This window comes from Euprymna scolopes, chromosome 15 (assembly GCF_053919585.1).
Source record: "Euprymna scolopes isolate OS-2025 chromosome 15, ASM5391958v1, whole genome shotgun sequence".
Classification (NCBI taxonomy): domain Eukaryota; kingdom Metazoa; phylum Mollusca; class Cephalopoda; order Sepiida; family Sepiolidae; genus Euprymna; species Euprymna scolopes.
The window spans coordinates 100,307,173-100,331,324 of NC_136496.1; the positions used below are offsets into that span (position 1 = coordinate 100,307,173).

General features: G+C 32.6%; 1 protein-coding gene across 8 annotated transcripts in view; it reads left to right on the plus strand.

The window, feature by feature from the left end:
• Positions 1–24,152, plus strand: part of LOC145294035 (E3 ubiquitin-protein ligase UBR5-like) — a 177,599-nt gene that overhangs the window by 139,194 nt on the left and 14,253 nt on the right. For all 8 annotated transcript variants that reach the window (XM_080141018.1, XM_080141022.1, XM_080141023.1 and 5 more), the window contains 7 exons: positions 8,154–9,627; positions 11,287–11,412; positions 14,882–15,098; positions 16,696–16,875; positions 18,715–18,784; positions 20,783–21,126; positions 22,820–22,950. In XM_080141018.1, coding sequence (XP_079997144.1) covers positions 8,154–9,627; positions 11,287–11,412; positions 14,882–15,098; positions 16,696–16,875; positions 18,715–18,784; positions 20,783–21,126; positions 22,820–22,950 — 2,542 coding nt within the window. The remainder of the gene's footprint in view (positions 1–8,153; positions 9,628–11,286; positions 11,413–14,881; positions 15,099–16,695; positions 16,876–18,714; positions 18,785–20,782; positions 21,127–22,819; positions 22,951–24,152) is intronic.

Consider the following 24,152-nt stretch of genomic DNA (forward strand, 5'->3'; position numbering starts at 1 on the left):
AACTTTATATTAAATTTCAGTACTTTGTCGGGACTAAAAGATTGTAAAAAAAAAACAAAAAAACAAAACAAAAACAATTTATCTAAAGTCAAAATTTCATATTTCAGAATCAAATTCTTCAATCGGTAACAACCCAGATAATGACTGTCACCTGCCCTTGTTGAGGAGGGCTAAAGTGTTAAAACTGTCACTTTTTCTACCTTGAACTTGCCAAGTTAACTTCCACCGCTCTTTTTATTTATTTATACTTCTTTCTGTCCTGAAAACTTGTATATCAATATAATTATCAATGTTTATATAAGGAATAGAGCAAACACACATGTAACAATATATCTCCATGTACACATACTAGAACACACACACACACAATTATATATTGTACACATTCTTATATGCCATACATATAACACAATTAACTATTAAAAAATCTTTGGAAAATACTTACATATATACATACTCTACTGGCCTGAGTAGCACACACACACATAAGTTGGTCATATGCACACAGATTTACATGACTGCATATAATCATATTTACATATACATTTTAACACAGACTTAAGCTTCTCTTCTTTACCATTTTTTAGCCTCAACAAAATAGTACTGAAATGTAATTGCATTTGTAGGCCATTTAAATTGTTTACTTGTGTATGTTTACATATAGATGCACATGAGTATAAAACATTTTATGGCTACATATTTCAAGACCTGTTTCAATCAAAACTGTAAATCAGAGCTCTGCTGGTTACTCCCTGGATTTTACATTGTGGATGTAAACATATCTGGATTATCATTAGGCCATTACTGTTGATCACTCCTTAAGGAATAACAAAGATCACAAATACAAAACTTTCATTAATTATGAACATGGAGAAATTAAAAAGTATCTGGTGAAAGCAATAATAAATATATATATATATATATATATAGGTTATTTTGCTGATTTTAAATTTCAGCACTCTTTAGGAAAAGTGACTTGAAGAGATGTTGCTGTTTTATAACTTTCTTCAAAACATATCTGCAAATATATAGCCAATGTTTGTATGGATAAAGCAAACAACTCTTGATTATTGAGCACAAGGATTCATTGAATTTTATCTTGTGAATATAAACATACCTGGATTTTATATATATATATATATATATGTGTGTGTGTGTGTGTGTCATCCACATGCAGTACTGTTTTGCGGTTTCACAGCTCATCAGTGCGACTAGACAAGTAACTACCTCAAGCCAGGATCGAAACCTGATCGCCCAAATGACAGTCGGAGCTTAGAAGTTCGTTGCACTATACGGTATGAATAGTATAGCAGATGAAGCAGTTTCGTAGCCTAATTTGTTTAACTTTTACAGGATCAGTTTAGCAATGGATGGTCGGGCATCGTCATTGGAGATAATTGGGCTTTTTCTGTTGACTAATACTGGGTGTTGTTGAAGTTTTTAGTGCATTTCATCCATTTGTTGATAGTACTTCATCGCTGTAATGGTTTTGCCTGCATTCAAAATACTGTAATGGAGGAGATTGGTCGCAGACCACCAAACAATCGGCATGACCTTCCTTTGGTGTAACTTCGACTTTGAGAAGTGTCATGGAGCTTCATCAGTGTCTAACTACCGAGCTGAGCATCGCAGGTTGTCGTAAAGGAACCACTTTTTAGTGTCACCATTCGGTTGAGAAACGAGTTCTTGTTGCATAAAAGAAAGGAAGATGACACTTCATAACACTTCTTTTGGTTGTTCAATTTGTAAGACACTGTTTCAGCAAGGTTTTTGTCTTTCCAATCTGAAGTGGTTGGAAATTGTATACGTTACATCTAATTCAGGCGCAAGTTCTCAAACTGTTGTATATAGATTGGTTTCGACTAAGGCTCTTAATTGATTGTTGTCAACATTCAATTGCCAACTGCTACGCTCAACATCTTCAAGACTCATTGCTGCCAGAAAATTTCTAAAACCACCATTGTGTTGTGGACTCGGTAGTGGTTCCTGGGCCAAAGGCTTCGTTAGTATGAGAAGCTGTTTCAGCAGCTTTTCAGCCTAGCTTGAATTGAAATAAGAAAATTGTACGAATTTGCTTTTTTTTTCTATCTTGTATTCAATGTTCTGCAAAGGAGACAATTGTTTTAAAATGCTTGTAATTTAAATGATTAGAGTAAAAAAAAAAAAAAAATAAAAAACTGTTTAAAATAATATATGAAATAAAGGTATTATATCGAAAACTTACTTGAAAATATATCAACTGAAATCAAAATTAAATTTCTGCAAAAACTTTCTTAACCTTATATATACAAGAATAAAAAAGCATTGGAAATGCAAAAGGATATAGGGATGGTATGCCAAAAAGTATACAAACAAGATAGCTATGAATGGCTAGGCACATGGAAATAGAATTGCATCCAAAGTATAGCCCTATAGCTTTTCTCCAATCTTCATTCCGTGCCATCATTACGGTTGTAAAAAGCTATAAGGCTATACTTTGGATGCAATTCTATTTCCATGTGCCTAGCCATTCATAGCTATCTTGTTTGTATACTTTTTGGCATACCATCCCTATATCCTTTTGCATTTCCAATGCTTTTTTATTCTTGTTAATTAGTATTTTTACTTACAGTCTTATTATTAAACTTACATTCATGATAGTATTGTCTTTTTTAGGAGGCGGCTCATTGCCGCCTCCATTAGTAGCAGGTCGCTTCCTGCTGGGTTTTAGGTCTTTGGGTTTTGGGTCTTTGGGTTTTGGGCCTTAGGAGTTGCCTCTTGGTCCTCCATCGGTTCTATATTACATAGAGAGTGCTACCGCCTCTCTGATAAAACAGTCAGAGTATTATAAAGTTCTAAAATGTTCATACCTTCACTATTAAATTTTTGTTGGTTCATTCTTTGGCGTTTTGGCAAAGATTTGGCAGTTTTTGATATTTATATTTATAATAGTTTGTGCATGAGGCAGCTTTTTTCCCCTTGGGATCCCTGTTATACCGTGCTTTTGAGTCAGCACGTGAGGCAGCCTTCTTTTTTCTGGTTCTTTCTTATAAAGAGCACGTGAGGCAGCCTTCTTTTTTTCTGGTTCTTTGTTATAAAGAGCACGTGAGGCAGCTTTTTTCTCCTCAGAATCCCTGTTATACCGTGCTTTTGAGTCAGCACGTGAAGCAGCCTTCTTTTTTTCTGGTTCTTTGTTATAAAGAGCACGTGAGGCAGTTTTTTTCCCCTTGGGATCCCTGTTATACCGTGCTTTTGAGTCAGCATGTGAGGCAGCCTTCTTTGCCTCAGGATTTGCATGATACTTAATTTTTATTATTTCAGCATTTTTCTGATAGTATTCTTTTTGCTCAGATAATACCTTGACTTTGTTTTTTTCATAGTCTATATTTCTCTGAGCTTTTTTACTACATGCTGACTTTGGCATTTTTTATTAAATGTAAACATATAACACTTATGTGTATCTTACTATAATATCACTTATCTTATAGCAAGACAACTCTCGTAGAATTGAGATACTGCCCTGTCACCAATAGTTAAAGTGTGGAACGGTATATACACCAATAGTGTAGTTATCTTTATATGAAGTCCTAATCAGTGACAGTGTGAGGTTACTTGGTTAATTTATTGTAGTTTATTTTAGAAAACTTACTTGTTTTTATTAGTAGATTGTGTATAGTAGCCACAATATCTAGTTATTTTTGTGGCTATGGCTTGGATTTTGATTCTTTTTGGTCAGCTTGCAGTGAGTTCTTAGAAGATGACTTTCTTGCAGTTTCTTTTGCGGTTAATTTAACTTATTTCCTTTGGCGTTTGATGAGTTCTTAGAAGAACTGGTCTGATCTACTTTTCTTAGCGAGCGAAGAGATTCAGCTGCATTTAACAATGGTTGCTATAGTGTACTTTTGCGCATGCGTGAGAATTTCAAGTTTCCTCCTTATTTTTCAATAGTTTGACAGTAGTCATGTGTCTTTCTGCCAAGAGCGACAGATGCCAGTGTTAGCCATGATCGTCTAGAGGTTAGGACCCCACGTTGTGGCCGTGCTAACCTAGGTTCGAATCCTGGTCACAGCATTGACATTTTGTACATATTTTACAGTCCAAAATCTGAAGAATTATTTGTTTTTATAACATTGTTTTTTGACGTCATACTTGCTGATAGGTTACTCTTATAACAATTTTGATCAACTGAGATAAAGATTTCGTGGTGTCATTAACGCTGGTGGGTTACTGTTTAAAGAAAAAACCTTAACGTTCACCTCAAATATTCAGCGTCCAAGAAATATAGGCCACTGGCAAACTGGAACGTCTGTGAGCATCCGGTGTATTATTTGGAGCTGTCCCTTTTGAGAGAAGTTCTGTGTTCGAAGTGGTCTGTCTACATTGGGTATATAGTGTTTAAAACTTGTTATTACACGTAATCTTATTTAATTATGGAGTTAGCTAAAAAGCGATGGGTCACTGCACTTCTCCGTGTAAAGAGCAGTTGATTGATGCGTACACCGAGATACATCGTCTCAAAAGAAAGAAGAAGAAGAAAGAAGAACAATTGGCCATTTTTGTACCCTTTTTTTTGCTCTCTTTTGACATTTTAACCGACGTTCTGACACTCGCTGGATTCGTAAGACGCTTCTCTGTAAGAATATGTGCTTTTTGAAACTTATAAGTTGATTTTAGTTGAGATTTGGATAGTTTTGTTTTGTAGGCGTATATAGGCATGTACGGGCCATCCCTATATAGAGAGTGCTACCGCCTCTCTGATATTAAAAATACTGAAAACATAATTCACATTTGTTTTTCAGTCATTTTGTTAAAATGAATCTTAACTAAGAAACATGCTTTCTATCACAGTAAAAGTATATCATATATATCAATGTTTGTATATTTATAAAGTGGATTCATTTGTCACACTGATTGATAGTTAAATTAATTTTCCATTCACAAAAGATAAATGGCTTTCTAATCTACTTGACCAGAACTAGGAAAACTAAGTCTGATGGTTAATTAACTATTCTATTGTCTTATTTTAATCATATTATATGAATTCAACAATTCTATTGTTGGCATTGGTTTTGCTGATATTTTGTAGTCAGAATTATTTCTTGAAAGACGTCGGATACTTATAGTATGTGAAGGTTGCCAACATCCTAAGTGATTTTTGTGGAATGAACTGGATTTGAACTTCGGACTCCCATAACCTCCAGCTTTTTTTTTTTTTTTTTTTTTTTTTTTCATAGAGGTCCCCACTTATCAAAGCCTGGAAGCCACTCGGGGATAAGGGTTATTGCGTGTACAGTAATCAATGGGATAGTATCGTAGTAATCGTTAGTATTGGAGTTTTGATAAAGTGTCTTAAGGGGGCGGTTCATCAGGAATTTGTTTATGTTGGATTTGAAGATATCTAAGTTGTAGTCAGATTGGAAACAGGCAAACAGAAGAGAGTTCCACAGGCGTGCACTTCTAAGAGATAGCGGTGCTTGTCTATAAACGGGCCAAAAAAAAAACTTTTTACAAGAAAAATCTGTAAAAAAATCTTTATGTAGTATTTATCACTGGATGAAGATGTTATATTCCAAAAATCACGTAAATCGATCAAGTAGTTTTCTTTTTTTTTTTTTTTTAAAGAAAATCAAATATTATGAGACATTTTATCGAAGAATGACTTCCCGCCATCTTGTTTATGAATGATACACTGCTAGCAACACATGAAATGTTTGGAATATAAGATCAGCAAGGGGCAGACAATCGACTTTCTACGCTCTAGAAAAAAAAAAAAACTTGGAAAATTAAGACATAGGTTTTTGGTGCTCAATTTACAAAAAAATTTTTCATATTTTGGAAACTACTCGTTTGTTGGAATTGTGAGCATTATTTTCGGTTTCAATGTCCCCAAAAACCTATAAATGTCTTAATTTTCCAAGTTTGTTTGTTTTTTTTTTTTTTTTTTTTTTTTTTTTTAGAGCGTGGAAAGTCGATTGTCTGCCCCTTGATGATCTTATATTCCAAACATTTCCAATAGGTGTCGCTAGCAATGTATCATTCATAAACAAGACGGCGTGAAGTCAATAAAATGTCTCCTATTTGATTTTCTTTTTAAAAAAAAAAAAATGCTTGATGGATTTACGTGATTTTTGGAATATAACATCTTCATGCAGTGACAAGTATGTTTATTATAAAGATTTTTTTTTTACAGATATTTCTTATAAAAGTTTTTTTGGGCTCGTTTATAGACAAGCACTGTGAAAGCTTTGTTCATGGAATCTGTTTTGATTTAGGCACGGATAAAGAGTGTGGAAGAGAAAAGGGCATCCCCAACTAAGCCACAAAGTCTTTTGTACTCTGTCAAGGCTGGATAGGCTGTTTTTAGCAGCTCCAACCCAGATATGGCAACAATACTCCATCCTTGGACGTACTTCGCTTTTATATAGATAGAGAATTGCATCAACAGTGAGATATCTTCTGGAGCGGTAGAACCCCACCATTTTCCCAGCAACCTTGGCAACATATTTGATGTACGTGTTCCACTTCAGATCAGGAGTAAAGATCAAACCCAGAAGCTTGTAAAAACATGGAGCCTCCCCAAGACGAGAGCCATCCATTTCAATTGATGCCAGATGGTGATTAGAGCGTTGATATAAAGATAGGAGCTTGGTTTTAGATGCATTAACCGAGGGCCTTTGATATGTCAAGAGCAATTGGCCTGGAAAGGAAGCCTTTGTCGAGAGATTCACTAATCCTATGAGATATAACCGTTAGCACATCTGCTGTAGATCTAGCAAAACTGAAACCATATTGCGTGTCACTAAGGTTATTTCTACTGAGGTGGTTGACTACTTCTCTATTTAATATGGATTCCAGCAACTTACTCATGACACACAGGACTTATTGGTCTGTACTGAGAGGGAGATGACTTATCACCTGAATTCTTAAATACAGGGCATACTGATGAGGTTTTCCAGGGTGTTGGAAAGCACTTCTCCTTAAGGCAACGCTTAAACAATTTTGTAAGTATGGGGGCAAATTCTGGTTGAAGCTTTTTCAACACTATAATTGGAATGCCGTCAGTGCCAGTTGCTTTACTAGAATCAAGGTTCTTGATTAGCTTGGCGACCTCACGCACAGATATTTGTCTGTTGCATAGCGTTTTGTCTGTTATAGGAGGAAATACGGAGAGCTGATGGCCTTCATCGCATAGGGTAGAATTAGCTGCAAAGTTCTTGGCAAATAGTTTTGGCCTTGTCTGATTCTGATGAGATAACCTCAGGTCCATTAATGATGGTTTGGATAGAACGCACGCTTCTGTTCAGGATCCTGTTTTACCTCTGTTCTATTTACTAATATTTTCTATATTGGAGATAAATGTTAAGCATTTTTGGTAAAAGTTTTTTTTTGGTCAATTTATTTGAGAATTGTTGTTTTTTTTTTTTGTTTTTTTTTTGTATAAGTCTCTACGTAACTCCTGCTAGTATGTAATAAATATTTTTAAACAATTTATCAAAATATTCCCATATAAGAAAATCTCTATATTTAACTTTTCATACTCTATTTGATTCTTCTACTCCCCTTAGTGATCAGAACTTTTCAACATAAAAATCTTTGATGTTGGCTACCTAACTTAACATATTTCAGATATACTTTAAAAGAAAGAAAATAAATCAAGATTTTTTTTTATTTATTAAACAATAACAATTGATTAATTTTAGAAAATAATTTAACAAAGAATAATTACTCATTACTGACCTGAAACTGAAAGACACCTTTTTCCTTTTACACATAATGTGATCAATGTTTAGAAATTAAAAGAAAAGTGGAACTGGTTAAACCTTTGACTTGAACATTCTCTGTATAAATTAAATTTGAAAATTCTAGAAAACAAGTAATGCTGTATAATATTTTATTAAATGAAAAATCATTTTCTTTAATTCTTATTACTTTTTTTTTTTTTTTGAGATTTTTAGTGGCATCCACCAGAAAATTAATAAAAATCTTTTTAATGATTAATAAAAAATTATACAGCATTACTTGGAACATTTTCAAGTTTAACTTTATGAAATGCTTTTAAAAGATGTGACTACTATTTCATGTTTTGATATTATTTAATACTTTTCTTTTTACTGTTTTATGATATGTATATTCTAAGTTAAAAATAACTTTTTTTTTTTTTTTAACCTTTCCAGCTGCTTCAGATGGAAATTCTGCTCGTCGAGATTTTCTGAATTATGCCTTGTCACTAATGCGCTCGCACAATGATGAGCATTCCGACAGCCTGCCGGTCATCGACATCTCTGCATTGCGACATGTTGCTTATGTTTTTGATGCTTTGATCTACTTTTTAAGGAGTGGCACAGACACTGACACAGAGGTTTTGAGGGATGGTATTTCTGTTAACTCTTGGCAAGATCATGAGCTTAACGATAATGAGGAGCATGATGACGATCCAGTCAACAGTGTTGCTCTGGATGCGGAGAGTGTGGATGGAGACAGTGATGTTGGTGGACGCACTGGAAGGAAACACCCTTTCTTCCAGCGGTCAGATTCCACTATTTTTCTTGGCTGCCCCCCGCCAGACCCTTTCAGCATCCCTTTAGTTGAGGCACTGCCACTGGCAGATCTACCTCACCTGCTTCAGCCCAATTCTCGACGTGAGGATTTGTTTGGTATTGCAAGACAGGCTATCCATCATGGTGGAGTCGAAGAATCTAGCCATGATGTTGCATCTGGTACCAGTGTTGGTGGTATTGGTGGAATTCTTTCGGCCAGCCCATTTGAGAAAAAAATGCCTGTGCATATGTCTCTGTCGTTGCGCTTGCAAGAACAGCAAAATCTGTCTGCCTCCACGGTAGAAGCTTCGACATCTACGTCAGAACGGCAAGAAACTGCAAGCACTAGTGTCATTGTTAAACCTGCCGGTCAAGCAATGGTAGTGGTCAACACAACTATCGCAGCTGGACCATCATCTTCAGCTGTTTCTTCTTCATTTGCTACATCTTCAAATACAATCACTACGATGGCCTCTAACCTGATGGATGTGGCGACTGCTGCCTCTGAAGCAGTAAGTGCATTAAATGCCCCTACTCCCATGGACACGTCTGATGTTGATACACGCTCACAACAGACTGTCTTGCAGTCGATTCCAACTTCTGCACTGCCTCCGCCTCTGAGTTCATCCTTACAATCCAAGCAGGAGGTCTTCAGTTCACTTAGTACTCAACAGCAGGCTAGTGTGATAGTTCATGCCAGTTCAGCCCAGGGTGGCGCTAGTGCTCCTCTGGTTGCTCCCTTATCTTCCTCATCCAACTTGCCAACTGGACCACTGTTTACCTCCGCCTCCTCCAATTCTGGTGTCTGCGTAGGGGGTCCTGTCAGCGGCCTTGTGGGTAACGCTAGCAGTGGCAATAACAGAGTAGTTGTTGTCTCTGATTCGAACTCTATTGAAATGGTTGCTGCCTCTCAGAGTGCAGTTTCCGCTTCTCTTCAATCTAGTCTTGGTAGTGACGGTGTTTCAACAACACCTGCTCTACCATCTACCAGTACTGGTCAGCCTTCATCATCTTCATCCAGTGTGACAGCTGCAACTCCAATGACTTCGCAGTCAAGTTCAGGACTCTCAAGTGCATCTGCATCAGATCCTCCTGTTGTTATTGCAGACACGTATGTAAACATTTCTATCAATTTCCTGTTGCCTTTTATTCGTAATATATTCTGATAATAATTTTAGTTATAAGTTTTAGATTATGCATATTAAATATTTTAATATATGAATGAGCTAATATTTAATGTCTTTTTTTTTTTTTCTGGAGCCATCTTTTTCTTAGTGTGTCTCTAAGCAATGCTAGTGTCAAATAAAAAGATAAGTTTTTTAAATAAATTTTAAACTCAAATACATATTCTTTATGCAACACAAAAGTTTATTTTTCCTATTTCTAACCATCAGCTTCCTGGCTCAAAAGCACTGTATATTAGTTTTTTTTAGTTTTTTTGTTTTTGTTTTTTATCTCTTTGCAAAACTTAATCATGTTCTGCAAAGCCAAAAACAACAATTGTACCCCCCTTCTTTCTTTCTCCTATTTTCCTGTCTGAAGGTACCGGCTGCCTGACTTCAAACATTTTACTTTGGAAAAAAAATCTTTTCAAGAAAGTGACATTTAATTTGTAGAAAATGAAGAGAAAATACTGTTTTAAATAGAATTTTCTATAAACTATTTTATAAGATCAAGGTGGTTTACAAAAACGGTTTCTGGCCATGAACAAAACCTCGCTTTCCTTGACTGTTATCTCACATTTTGATTACTTCTATATTTATATATTATTCGGACGACTGTTCTCATCTTGGATGTTATTCTCGCAACATTTTGGCCAATATAATCTCAGATCTTCTTCAGATGCCTCTTGCCAAACTTCTGAAATCTGTATAAAATTTCAAACACAACCCTTTAATCCACAGGAAGTAGTAATTTGTAATTGTATTCTTGGTATTGCTCATACTCAAAATTGAACATTCAATCTCTAGAGGACGGTCATTTAAAACTGATTATTTCACTTTTATCCATTGCCGCATTGGATCCTTGCAGATTGCTTTGCTTGTTTATTTTCTGGCTTTTACTGATATTCAAAACTGATACCAACACAAGGAAATGTTATTGAGAGTATGTTACTTGCTAATATTCATATTGTTATTAGGATTTTTGCTAACTTAAATAAGATTTTATTTTTCTATAATCAAATGCCTGTAAAAATTGGCTCTTTGTATCTTCAATTCATTTAGATTAAATAAGTATGAACACTGAGTGCTCATACTTAGCAAATTTAAATAGATAATCGCAGAATGGTGAGGTTAAAACACCTTATTTCAAGTTTATATAGTAGCAACACCTTATTTGTTTTATATATTGCGTAATTATATCAACTCTGTAATAAACTGAACTAATTTGTATATAGCTGTTCAAAAAAGATTAATTAACGATGCTATATTTTTTAATTCCATGATTTTACTATAGCATATGGATCTATTTAGGAATATTTTATTTTGTGGACAAATGTTTTGCAAATCAATAAAATTCAAAAATGCTACTGATGGTGGGTTCTTCTTGGCTATGATGGTTGTACTTTTTAGCCTATTTTTTTAGGGGAACTAATGAGATTTTCATCACATTCTCAATTTCCCAGGCAAATTGATTCTTTTACTGTCATGAAAAGTTTTATTTCAAATATTTTGAGTAGAGCACTTTGCAAAAGGGCTGGTGAAGTCATCTAGTATAAAAATAATCTGTAGTCTCTCTACTTGTAAGTCTTGCTTTATCTTTATTTCAGCAATATGCTGGAGATTGTTCCTGGTACTTCTGATGCTCAAGTTGACTTGGTTGGTGCCAATGAAAATGTCTCCAATACGGTTGTCATAGAAACTTCTCGAGCACCAGCCTCTGGAGCTACAACCAGGTAAATATTTTCGGAGTGCACATCCTCTATGAAATATTGAAAACAATCAAAGTAAAATCACCATTGCAATGATTTCAGTTGCTATGTGGGTTTGCCATGTGTAGTTTTATCTTCCAAAATCAAATGTTACTTTTCAAAATAATAATGCTTTCTTAAAAGCAATGAAATAAAAATTGATATTGGTGCAGCTTTTGAATCTGACAAAACAGATTTTTTGTACTGCCTTTTCTGGCTATTTATGTAAATAGCCAAAAGATGCCAAAGTGCTTAGCCAATCGGGGCGGCCAAGTTAAACTGTAAATGATTACATCATAAATTGATGAATATCATGATTTTTTTGCAGAAAAAAGGTTAAATGAAAAGCAAATGGTCAACAAATAGCTATTAATGAATAAAATTGAAATGACTGGAAAAGCTGGAAATTTTAACTTGGTGCAGCATTCAATCTTTGTCTTTATATACAAATTAAATAATGCAAAATCTCTACCAATTGGCAAAGAAATCTGGGTTTATTTTTAAATGAACACATTTGAATGAAGGGGAATGGATGAGAAATTTTTTAAAATGTAATGGTTGATAAATGGGATTGAATGAAAAATATGAATTAATATACTCCGAGATAATAAGATTATTTAAGTAAATATAAAAATACCTATATTGGTATAAATAGAAATACTGTTTTTGTTTTTAATTAAAACTTTTCTGTTAAAATTAATTAAAACTTTAAAACTTTTCATACATTTATCATTGTTAATTAAAAACTTTTTTGTTATTTAAAAAGAAATCATGGGATCTTGTAGTGCAATTTTACTAGCATTACAAGTTTTTTTTCTTTTTAGATAATTGTTATTTTATCATCTTGGCTGAAAAGAGCTCTGTAAAAGATGTTTAAAACTGTTTGAATTATGCAAATACCATCAGTAGTTCAAAAGGTATAAGAATTGTAAGTGCCAAAATTTAGGCTTTTCCGTGGACATTTTTCTTTAGAAAAAGTGGGCTAAATTATGGACCTCCGAATTTCAAGAAATTTGGTAATTTCGCCACCATTTATTTATTTTTCAAGCTATTCTCATGAAACTTGGCACTTATATAAAATTGTGCCCTTTCTGATTATGCAGTCAAATCCGATGTATCTCTATCATAAGCCATGAATTCAGATGTACAAATTTAAATTTTTTTTAAACTGGCGCATGGTATCATACAGTGGGTGTCTATTTATGAACAAAACTAAATATTATAGTGGTATTTAAATATAGCTTTGAAAACAGGCATTTTCCTGCCTCCTCACCAAAGGAGAGCCATTGGATGCCTAAATTCATGGTCGGTATTTACTACTCCCCTCAAATAAAAATAAAATTGAGTAGATATGAATTAATCTCAGAAATAAATCAAAGAAAATTTTTCATATAGATATTGGATTTCTGTAAAAGATGGAAATTCCCATAGTTGACCAGAACTTATGCATTTTAGAACCAGTCTAATTTTCAATTTTGTAAATCCTCTTTATCTGGCCCAAAATATATCCCTATTTTCTGAGAAGCAGCCATAAATCATACTCTACATAACTCCTTAATGTAACTTTCACAGTACCAGGATACCAGAAATCCTGATAAGCAACAACTATATATTCACCAGTTGATGGTAATTTTTATCATTTCTATTCTGTTGTTTTACTGAAAATTCAACTATGTAAACAAAGAAATAAAACAGTAATTTTTTACCTTGTTTCCACCTTAACATTTAAAATGATTACTTCTATAGGTTTTAGGGTATGCTGAAAACGAATATTGCATTTAAATTTTCTGCAAATAAGTAGTTTTCTGGATATTAAGCAATGTCATTTCTTAGGTTATTGCTGGTGGTCATCTTAGTGCACGCAAACACAACCCCGAGAAACTATGCATAAATGCGCATACCAAGATGGCCACCAGCAATAACATAAGAAATGACATTGCTTAATATCTGGAAAGCTTATTTGCGGAAAATTTAAATGCGATATTCATTTTCAGCATACCCGAAAACCTTGAAAGATAGTCATTTTAAAGAAAAATGTTATGATGGAAACAAGGTAAAAATTTACAAAATGCATCACAATGAAATTATCGAACCGCCTAATTATTATTTAGATATTCTCAGTTAAAAAAACGGGTCTGTTTTACAGATTTGAAAAAATGGTCTTAACAATGAGTTAACAATAAATTCAAGTTTCACAATGTTTTTTATTTAATTGTTAGGTGGGAGTACAGAATAGTTAACAAAAAACACCCTTCCTTCCTCCTGTTAAGAATGGATTTCTGAATATATTTTTTTTGACCACTAAAAAACAATTCTACCTTAAGTACAAGTTAAACACGTACTTAGTACATTTTGTTAAACGTTTTTAGTACATGTGTACTAAGTGTTAAAAACAATAAAATAGTATCGTTTGGAAATCAAATTTAAAAACTTGAAAGTATTTTTTTTTAAATTGACAAAATCAGAATAAAAAATTCTTAGTCTAGTAAGACGAAAGCAGAAAAACAGTTTTCTATTTTTAAGAGAATACTCTAGTCAGCTCAGTGCATTAGCGCTTAGCGAGCTGTTTTGAATATAAATTTCTATAAAAGATAACATTTTAAAGAAATTTCCGGATAATTAATAGCTATCAAATATTTACATATTATACATGAAAATAATTCTGAAACTATTATCTATATGAAAATGGTTAATATATGCCGATTTATCTTATCAATTTTGAAATATTCTTTGTCAACTTTACTCGGTCGTAACTTTGTTTCCTGTGGTCGTAAAAATAAAAATCAAAGTCCAGTAGAGATAGACTTCTATGCTTATATAGCCTGTAAAATTTCAGCCATGTCCAATAAAATTTAACCCCACGCATGTGTATCCAAAGGTAACGTATAAAATATAAACATTGAAAAAACAGTTTCCCTTTTTATTTTTTACCGTTTTTTTTTCATTTTAACTTGGAGCATAAAAGCATTAAACGCATAAAAGAAAAATGAATTAACACCATTGGAATGTTTATTCTATTCTTTTTTCATCAATATAATTCTTTTAAAAAATTGACCAAAAATTAAAAATATGACTTGTTGAAACACAATAGGTATGTAATATTGCCGATGTCCATGAAAATACAGCATACGCTTATAATGCTAATTTAACATAATTTATTAATAACTTTACCATCTGATTTCTGATTACTCTGTGTATGAAAAAAAATTCATATATAGTCAAGAATTTATTTTATTTATCAGTTTATTTTACAAATTGAAGGGATAGATCTAATCAGTTTTCTTTTTTTTTCTTTAAACTTTTTTGTCTTAATTTATACTAGCAGACACAAGTTACATTTTTTTTGCTAGTAAATATGAATCTTGTAATGAATAAATACATTGAATGAAAATAGATTTTACTTTCATAAAATTAATCTCAATATTTTGTGAAATTCATTTTCGTTTTATCACAGGGCTCAAAATTTGATTGGGCAGCAAGTATCACATGATATATTACTTGGAAGATGGCGTTTATGTTTGGATTTATTTGGAAGAGTATTCTGTGATGATGTTGGTGCCGAAGCTGGATCTGTGATACACGAATTGGGTGGGTTCCCAGTAAAAGAAAGCAGATTTCGAAGAGAAATGGAAAAAATCAGAAATTCTCAACAGAGGGATTTATCTTTGGAGGTAAGTATTTTTCACCCAAAATCATTTGCAGTATTTAATTTTGTAAAATACTTTGATATTTGCATACAAAGTATTGTTTATATTATTATTGGCATGCTCAGTTTGAAATTCTCATAAGGTGATCAACTATGAAGAAAGATACTTGAACAAGGTTGGAGAGTTGAACTGCTGAAAACTCCGAACCCGATTAAAATTTAGATGAGAACAATCATCCAAAACTTGTAGATATTGTAAATAACTCTTGTAGGAGTTGGATACTAAAAGCAAAATCTGTGGCCCCAATTTATAATTCACCAAGAGAACAAAGAATGTAACTGGTTAAAAGGCTCTTTGATTCAGACTTTTGCTTTGCCATCAAATAAACTAAAAATCATGAACCCAAACTATTTCTTGTATGGTCTTTGAATATCCGAGTTAACAAGGTTCACACTTGTGAAATGCCAAACTTCAGATTTCGAAAGCTGGTGTTATCCGACAAACGAAACATTAGGCTGGTGTAAAAGATTTTGTAGACTTAAGATTTAATTTTAAAAATCTTTATTCATAACAACCACCTTTGCTCTCTATTATTTGATTCCATCTGTTTACGAGCTAATAAATACCTCAATGGTAGGTTTTGATGTGAAATATGAATCTAATTAGTGTTTAGTCTATCATGATGTTAATCTGGCCAATTGGAGAATATTCAGGATGAGCAAGATTTCCCAACCAGATTCTCCTAAAAAAATCTTTGATCAGTGATGCTGAGAATATTGTCAAACAAAATGCATAAAATCAATTACGATTTAAAATGCCCATTCCGCAAAGCAGTAAAAACTTTTCAACCAACCTGATATCAATATATTCATGATTCACGTCTGATGCCTTGAAATCTGAATCTCTTGTAAAAAATCTGCGGAATTCTTCAAAGTTCTAATTAATTCGACTAGAAATCATTTAGAGGTGTCTGACTGATAATCGAAAATCTCTACCAGATTTTACATTCATTTGACAGTTTTAATACCCTTTTATAGAGCTCAAAATTATCCAAGCAAAATACTTATGTATGAGATGGTAAAGCCATCATTTTTAGTGTGTATTTATGAAGACTGATAGCAATGCAAAAAAACAGAATATTTATTTTTCCAACATAGCAAATCAATAAATCTGAAACTTATTGCTAAATATTAATAAAAAAAATATCCAGGATGATGTAACATCTTTAATAACTTCAAAAGAAATCCTGTCCTTCCAAAAAGGAAAGTTGTATCATCACACAGTAAAAACAATTCAAGATGGCTGCCTCTCTCGCATGAGACTCGCAAAATAGCAAGATTTTAACACGATAGGAATTCAAATATTATTAATGATTTAATTTTTTTTAATAGTAAAAATATATTCAATTATGAACACAGCATTTATTTCCAATTCTTACTATTTCATGCCTTTCTTTCTCTGTATGATGGTGTGCAGGTAAACATACAATAAAAATCAATGTCTAACCATACTCAATTTTTTTTCTCATCTGATATAAATATGTATTTTATAGAATTATTTGACAATTTTATGAGCATGTTTAGACATTTCAATAATTATGCAACTATTTTCGTTTTCTCAGGTGGAGCGTGATAGAACATCTCTGATAACCCAAACTTTTAAACAATTGAATACGCATTTCAACCGCCGGACGAATGCCACTGGACCACCATTGGCTGTGCACAAAGTGAAGGTGACATTTAAAGATGAACCTGGAGAAGGAAGTGGAGTTGCTAGAAGTTTTTACACAGCTATGGCTAATGTAAGATGAATTGGTTCTTTCAGAATTTTTGTGATGAGAATTGATAAATTGGATTATTTGAATGACTATTCACACCTATGGCTGACCATATATGGACGGAGGGGGGGGAATCATCTGCTCTTGTGGGATGCAGTAGAAATCGTAGCAAGAAAAACTGTAACCCCCCCCCCCCCCCGACAAAGGAGGGATTTTTGCACTTTTCCCAATAACCACTCTTTTGAAATTTTGCACAAACAGTAGTCATGGTAAAAAATAAATTTTTGCCAAAACTGATTTTTCTGGATAACTCTGGTTGCACCCTAGGGGCCATTATAGAGGTAAAATTGCTCCCAAATCATTCATTCGTTCATACTTTTCTCAATAGCTATGTTTTGGATTTTTTGAAATTTTCCACAAACATTAGTCATGGTGAAAGTAAAGCTTTTACTCCTGGAGGGGGATCCTGCATGCTCGGCTTGTTTTGGTCAAAATTGGTCTCCAATATAGAATGGATAGTTATAGACTGGAACACTGGGAAGAAAATTACAATATGAGTAACTAAAAATAAAATAAATAAAATAACAAAAACTATATGGAGACAAAATTAGGTTTAGAATTGTCCACTTGGACCCATGGCATTAAAAACAGTAGTTAACAATAAATTCCTAGTGATAATTTTTTGAAGGTTGAAGGTTTGATCCTTATTACAAGTAGTAAGAATAACAAATTCTCATTTCTAATGGAATGAGAACAATCTATACCAAGCGATTAAATATTTATAATTTTGTCCGTTTCCAGAGTTTTAAAAGTTTTTGCAAGTCTGATGTTACAATGTCCAAACTGTTACGAATACCACAACAAAGACGAGAATAGTAGTTTAAATAATCCAAGTAATTTCCTGTTAACTAAGTTTTTTTTATTTATTTATTTTTTTACTATAGTATTTCTTATTTTAATCAATTTGATTTAAACTTTTAATGGAAAATTTTTTTTAAATGTGCAATTTACCTACAATCTCTGACTATATAAGCAATCAAATTCTCTTTCTAATTTTATTAAATTGTCTTTGTAAATTCATTCTTTCACTATTTCTGAACTCGCGGGGCCCATGGAAATTCCAGTTTTATCTAAAATCTGTTGTATACTACTGGTGTGCTTAAAAAATATTTTCATTCTATGAATGTCTGGCACAGATGAAGCTGATGTTATTGTACCATTTGTGTTCAAACTGAAACTTGCGTATCTAAGTATTTTGGTTAATATAATTTCAAAATATCTGGTTATGGGGGTCTTTCCAAAACTTTTAGGGCTTTGTGATGTATCCTCCATTCTATGGATGTCCAGTACAAACTCGTTTCACAATATTCTTGTTCCATCTTTTGACCGAAAGATACTACACTTTGATTGTAGCCCATAGACGATGAAAGTGTATTTTAGTTAGTTTCATGTTCAACACAATGAAAGAATCTGATAATTTTTTTTACTATTATTATTGCATCTTTAGCAATTGGGTGATCCCAATTTTTTAAATTGTAGAGAGTGATATGAACCTGAAGCATATAATTATATAGATTCATCCAGTTTATTTGTTCCAAATATATTACTCTATAAGAAAGATGATTTAAAACTTAATATATTTCCAGTGTGAATAGATATTAAAAACATGTTCATATTAGAAATTTAATTTGTTTTTGCTCCCTCCCCCATTCTTTCTTTTAAGTAGCATACAACCTATTTTTATAATGTAGATTTTTAATTTGTCTTTGGGCGTTTTTAATTTTTAGATTTCAATTCTCATTTCTCGATTACTTTCATAAAAAAAATGCAATTATGAAGTTTGCATATCTTTCAATATTTTAGGCTGTCCTCACTTCTGAAAAATTGCCATCTCTGGAAGGAGTACTTGTTGGGGGTAAAAGTTTACAATACAGTAAGTATATTTATTCAAATGTTTTCATCTAAAAGACTTTTGTACATTAACATTTTTAATTTTTTAAATTCTGATGATCCAAGCTTTTTGTTCTCACCAAAATAGGGAAATGATTGCTCTAATAGTTTTCAATTAGAATTATTATTGTTGATGCTCTTCACAGCCACAAATTAGCAAATTGTTGGATATTATGTGATCTCGTTTTGTTGATTACATTTGGCCACTCTATATGCTAACACTGTGGTCTTTTTCTTTTTTTTTTTTTTATGGATGAATGCATTAACTATCTAATATATGGTTAGCTTGTCCGAATTTCAAAATCAGACCTAAATAGCATGTAAGCTGACAAATTTGATTTTGCTTAGCCAATTTACATTTTTTAGTTATTAGCAATATAATGTAATTACTTAGCCATGCTCATATAACTAATGACACATTTTTAAATAGTCACCTAAAAATAAAAATCAGCAAGGAAAATAACTTATAACTACATACTTTATATTTTGAAATATAATAAGAGTTGTCTACCTTACAACGAAAAATTTTTTTTTTCTGTATAAGCTTAAAGATGTGTAAACAAATAAAAAAAAATAATTAAGAACTAAAATGACTTAACTACATCATGAACAACACAGTAGTTACATCTACTTTATAATATATCCAATTCTGTGAATCATTTCTAGTTGGGTTTATTAGTTGGATCATAAATTCCTGAACAGCCTGTTACTAACAAACTACTATTTCAGAATGTCTTGCAGATAATCTTTTCTAACCAATCAGAATCTTTATCCTTTCTGACTAACAGAATCAACATATCCATACTTACAAGTTCATGCCTTATGAACTCTGAAACGACTGGACTGATTTTTTTTTTTTTAATTTCACACAAATGTACTTTGTTTCTGGAAGTGTTCTTACATAGGTTTTGTATCGAATACCTCTAAGTATCAATAATAGAAAAAATCCAATTAAAGAACGATCAGTCCAATTTTGACCGAAGTTAACACCCTTATACAGCCTAACATTACAAGTGCATTTGAGAAGCTTTATCACCATACAAAGCAGATTCTTTAAGACGGGGGTGTATTCAAAATGAATGTTTCTGCTTAGAGCACATGGTACTTGATTTTTGTATTTTAAACTTAAATTCCAGCCATTATCTACTATTATTTAAAAGGCAGTTTGAGTTCGTTTCTCGATAATTGGAACAATCCAATTAATGAAAGCATCACAAATGCATTTTAAAGTTTTATCACCATACAAGCAGAAACGTCCAGCCTATAAAATCAAATGTAGATTCTATTATAAAATAGGGGCACTTTTAAAATGTTTCTTTTTAGAGTACAATTGAACCATGATACTTTACATTTTTGTATCTTCAACTTTAATTCAAGTGATTATCTAAAAATAACTTCATAAAATCAACAGTTCTTTGATAAGAGACAAACACATTCGAAATGAATGTTTTGGTTTAGAGCACAATTGGGCCATGATACTTTACTTTTGCATTTTAAAGTTAGTCAAGCCATTATCTAAAGATTATTTTATAAAATCAACACAAGGTTCTCTACAGTGCAATGTAGACTACAATGCTGTCCCCTGTTTCACTCGTTCGCAGGCAAGCTGTCCCCCATTTCACGCGTTCGCAGCATGCGCACACACACTGCCGAGAGTAAACCAAAAGTTCATTTTCTACTCTTATGAAGCAATTCCTGGCTGGTTAGAACGATTGGTTATTAATATATCATCTTTCTTGGTAATCATTTCCTGTTGACATGAAATGCTATACAACATTGTGAAATCTTGGTTTCATTCATGACCTGACATATATCCAACCCCTACCTCTGAAACAAATGGTCGACTATATTATAGGCTACAAATATTTAAGAATTAAGTAAATAATTTTCCTAATTCCTAAATAGTTAACTGTTCTAAATATTAAAATTGACATCAATCTCTGCACAGATCCTCCTTCATCAGGGAAATTTTTGATTGCAGACTTGATCCAGCGTCTGCGGTCACGTGAAAGAGAGCGGGAGCGTATGCGATCTGCTTTACAAAGACGTGCAAGAGACACAAGGCGTACTCTCTCTTATGATGCTCCTCCATTCTATATGCCTTCCGACAGCAGCACCAGTAGTAGTGCGAGTGGAGCTGGTGGTGGTAGTAGTGGCAGTAGTAGTGGTGGTGGCGGCGGAGGAGCCGGTGGTGGTAGTGGTGGCAGCGGCGGTGGAAGCAGCAGCGGAAACAATGAACAACCAACTTCAGATAATGACAGTTCTTCAAATTACAGACGTCAGTTAGGCGAAAGACTTTATCCAAAAGTCAGAGATTTGCAACCAGTAAGTTGACTTTTACTTTTCAATATGGTTTTAGTTTTCTAAAACATAAGTAGGACGTAGATGTTTCCAAGAAATAGAATTCTATGAATCTAAAGAGCTGTCATAGCTTTATTTTAATTTTTAAATTTAAACCAAGCTTTTAAACGGATTATAAAATCTAATCTTGTATATAAACTAAAGATGACCATCCCCATTTCATGAACATTAATAGCTTAACAAAAGGTGCATAATTCTTTTGTCAGTCTAAGACAAATGTTGATCTGTAGTCTAAAAAAAAAATATTTCTGGTCAATTTTAATATTTAATCCCGATTGATATTTTATCTTTTTTATTTTTAAATACTAGAGGAGCATTTACTTAGAAATCCTATTTCGAGATTCACCATCTGACACTGGAGAGCTAGACAAAAACCAAAATAATAGCAGTCACCTGTTCTCGTTTATAATTGCTCTGGTGTTTCAATTGGTTAGCATGCTGTACTTATAGACAGATTGTGAGTTGAAATATCACCTGAAGCAAAATGAAAGCTTATGATTTGAGAAAAGTATTAGGAATTGACAAACTGGATCATGAAGTTTAAAAACTAATTTAATTTCTTAACTATTCTTTGCTATCAGCACTCTGGCAACTAAATCTATTACATAAAACGTATTTGATAAGTAAATGTAGTTCTTTTTTCTTATCCCATTTGGCTAACATAGAATAAAATATTAAGACTTGGAATTGGAAGCCATTTTGAAGTTGATGAAAATCTACAGACTACTAATTAATCTAAGTGGTATTATTTAAATGACTAAACTAATTCTTTAAATTTTTAAAAATATAAAATTTGGTTAATATGTATATACAAAAGAACCAAAGAATACAGCATTGAAAATTAGTAAAAAAAAAATACAGTACAGTATATAATACACATGTATATAATCAAATAACAAAGAACACTATAAGGCAGGGCAAATACAATAACCAGGGGCCGGAAAAACATTGTATTCCACAACCTAACCTGAAAACGTATCCTATGGCCACCGTATCCTGGAAGTTTTTGTCACTGCACTGAATATCCTCTCTTCACCCACCTTTTTGCAAGATGTTTTCACTGGTTCAGTCGAGGTTTTCAGCATTCATCAGAGAAGCCATCAATCTGGTTCCATTTTGGGTTTGGAAAAAGCAATATAGTGGCCAACTCAAAATATAGCTCGACACAGTAAAGCAGGATCCATCCACATATTTGTTAATGGGTTTAAGACTGGCTGTAACTCAATTCAATATTGGAAATGAATCTCTGTTTAGTCAGCTTTCAATCAAAACTCTTAACTCCTTGCAAGGAGCCAGCTCAATCATACAAAGATGAATGTTGTCAGAAAAAGTTATAAAATTTGATGCTAAAATAAATGTCTGAATCCAAGTTTGTTTTATTTGCCAACTAACAACTATGGGTCAAGAACATTATGTAGTGAGACTCCATTTTCACATGAATTGAGTTTAGTCTAATTATGATTACCTATTTTAGAAAAATTTTCATAAATTGAAATATTCATATTCTTACATTACAAATTCCCAAAAGTCGTTTTCCAAAAAAAGAATTGGTTTTAACTCCTTGTACATAAAATCCTTATTTAAATCTTTAAATAAATTTTTCAGTAATAAATTGTCATTTTTTTTTTTTTTTTTTTTTTTTTTTCTTAACTTTCAGTCAATGGCAGCAAAGATAACGGGAATGTTACTGGAATTGTCTCCAGCCCAATTATTACTTCTGTTAGCATCAGAAGAATCTCTACGTCAACGAGTTGATGAAGCAATGGAAATTATCCTTTCTCATAACAAGTAAGTTTAAAATTAATTTAACTTTGTACATTCTGTTTTAACCTTTTTAAAAAACCTGAAACCAAGTGGGGATGTATGTAAAAGTAGCATTTAAAATTTTTTGATAAATGCAATTAAGGAAAAATGAAAGTTCAAATTGTCCAAAGTTGAAACAATTCAAATATGTTAAAATGAATGACTTGAAAAGAGTTGTAGAAATGAAGTAAGGAAAATTACTTCTATGAAAATAAACTTCTGAAACCCTCAGATAGTTTTTGAAAAATGTATAAAGACAGCTGATGAATCATTCATAAAGAGTTTTTAAAATTACATATCTATATGGTGTCAATCAAGTCCCTTTGAAATGAAATTTTTGTTTTCTATTGCAATATACATTTTATGTGTTCAATTAACACTTTTCCTCTTAGCAAAATATCTGAATTACAAAAATCTTACTGCTAAAAAAAATAATTCAATGAACACAAAAAAAAAAAATGAAAAATTTGATCAGATATTTCAACTGTCCTTTTAATAATTTTTTAATTAGAGACTTTATGAACACCTGTGTGCGGGCGTATATGTTTTTCCCTACTTTCAGACAAAATAACTCTTTAAGCACATAGAATTCCAATATTGTCATGGGTTATGCCTATAATTGTGGATGCATGTTTTTAGAAATTATTGGTCCACTTAAATTGATTTCATAATTTCCTACTTAATTCCAGCCTATCTGACTCTCACAAGACAGGAAGTCAGTAACTTTTACTCGCATGCAAAAAAAAAAAAAACTACTACCGTCAACAACTTGCACTGGGATTTATTCTTCATAGTTTAATTTTCATGGCTAACACTACTAAGGCTATAATCCTATTCAAAAGATGTAACATGACAATGGATCATGGATGGAGGGATTGATGCTTGATAGACTGTGGGACCTATTAAACTTTTTTTCCCTCTTCCCAAGACAGAGTGACTAGTGATTGATGCCACAGCTTGGTTGTGGCAACAATAACCCATGCACAGATAAATAATGGCTTTATAGTAATATAAGATACTGGCAGGTATGAGGGATTTTCTATCCCAGTAGGAGTTTACCTTTTTGCAGCAGAATTAGCATTTTGTATGTATTCCAATTCATGCTGCTTGTGGATGTTAGACTGAGAAAATTTAGTTTTCACTTTTTTCTTTTATAACTTTTGAATATAAAGTTAATACGAACTTAA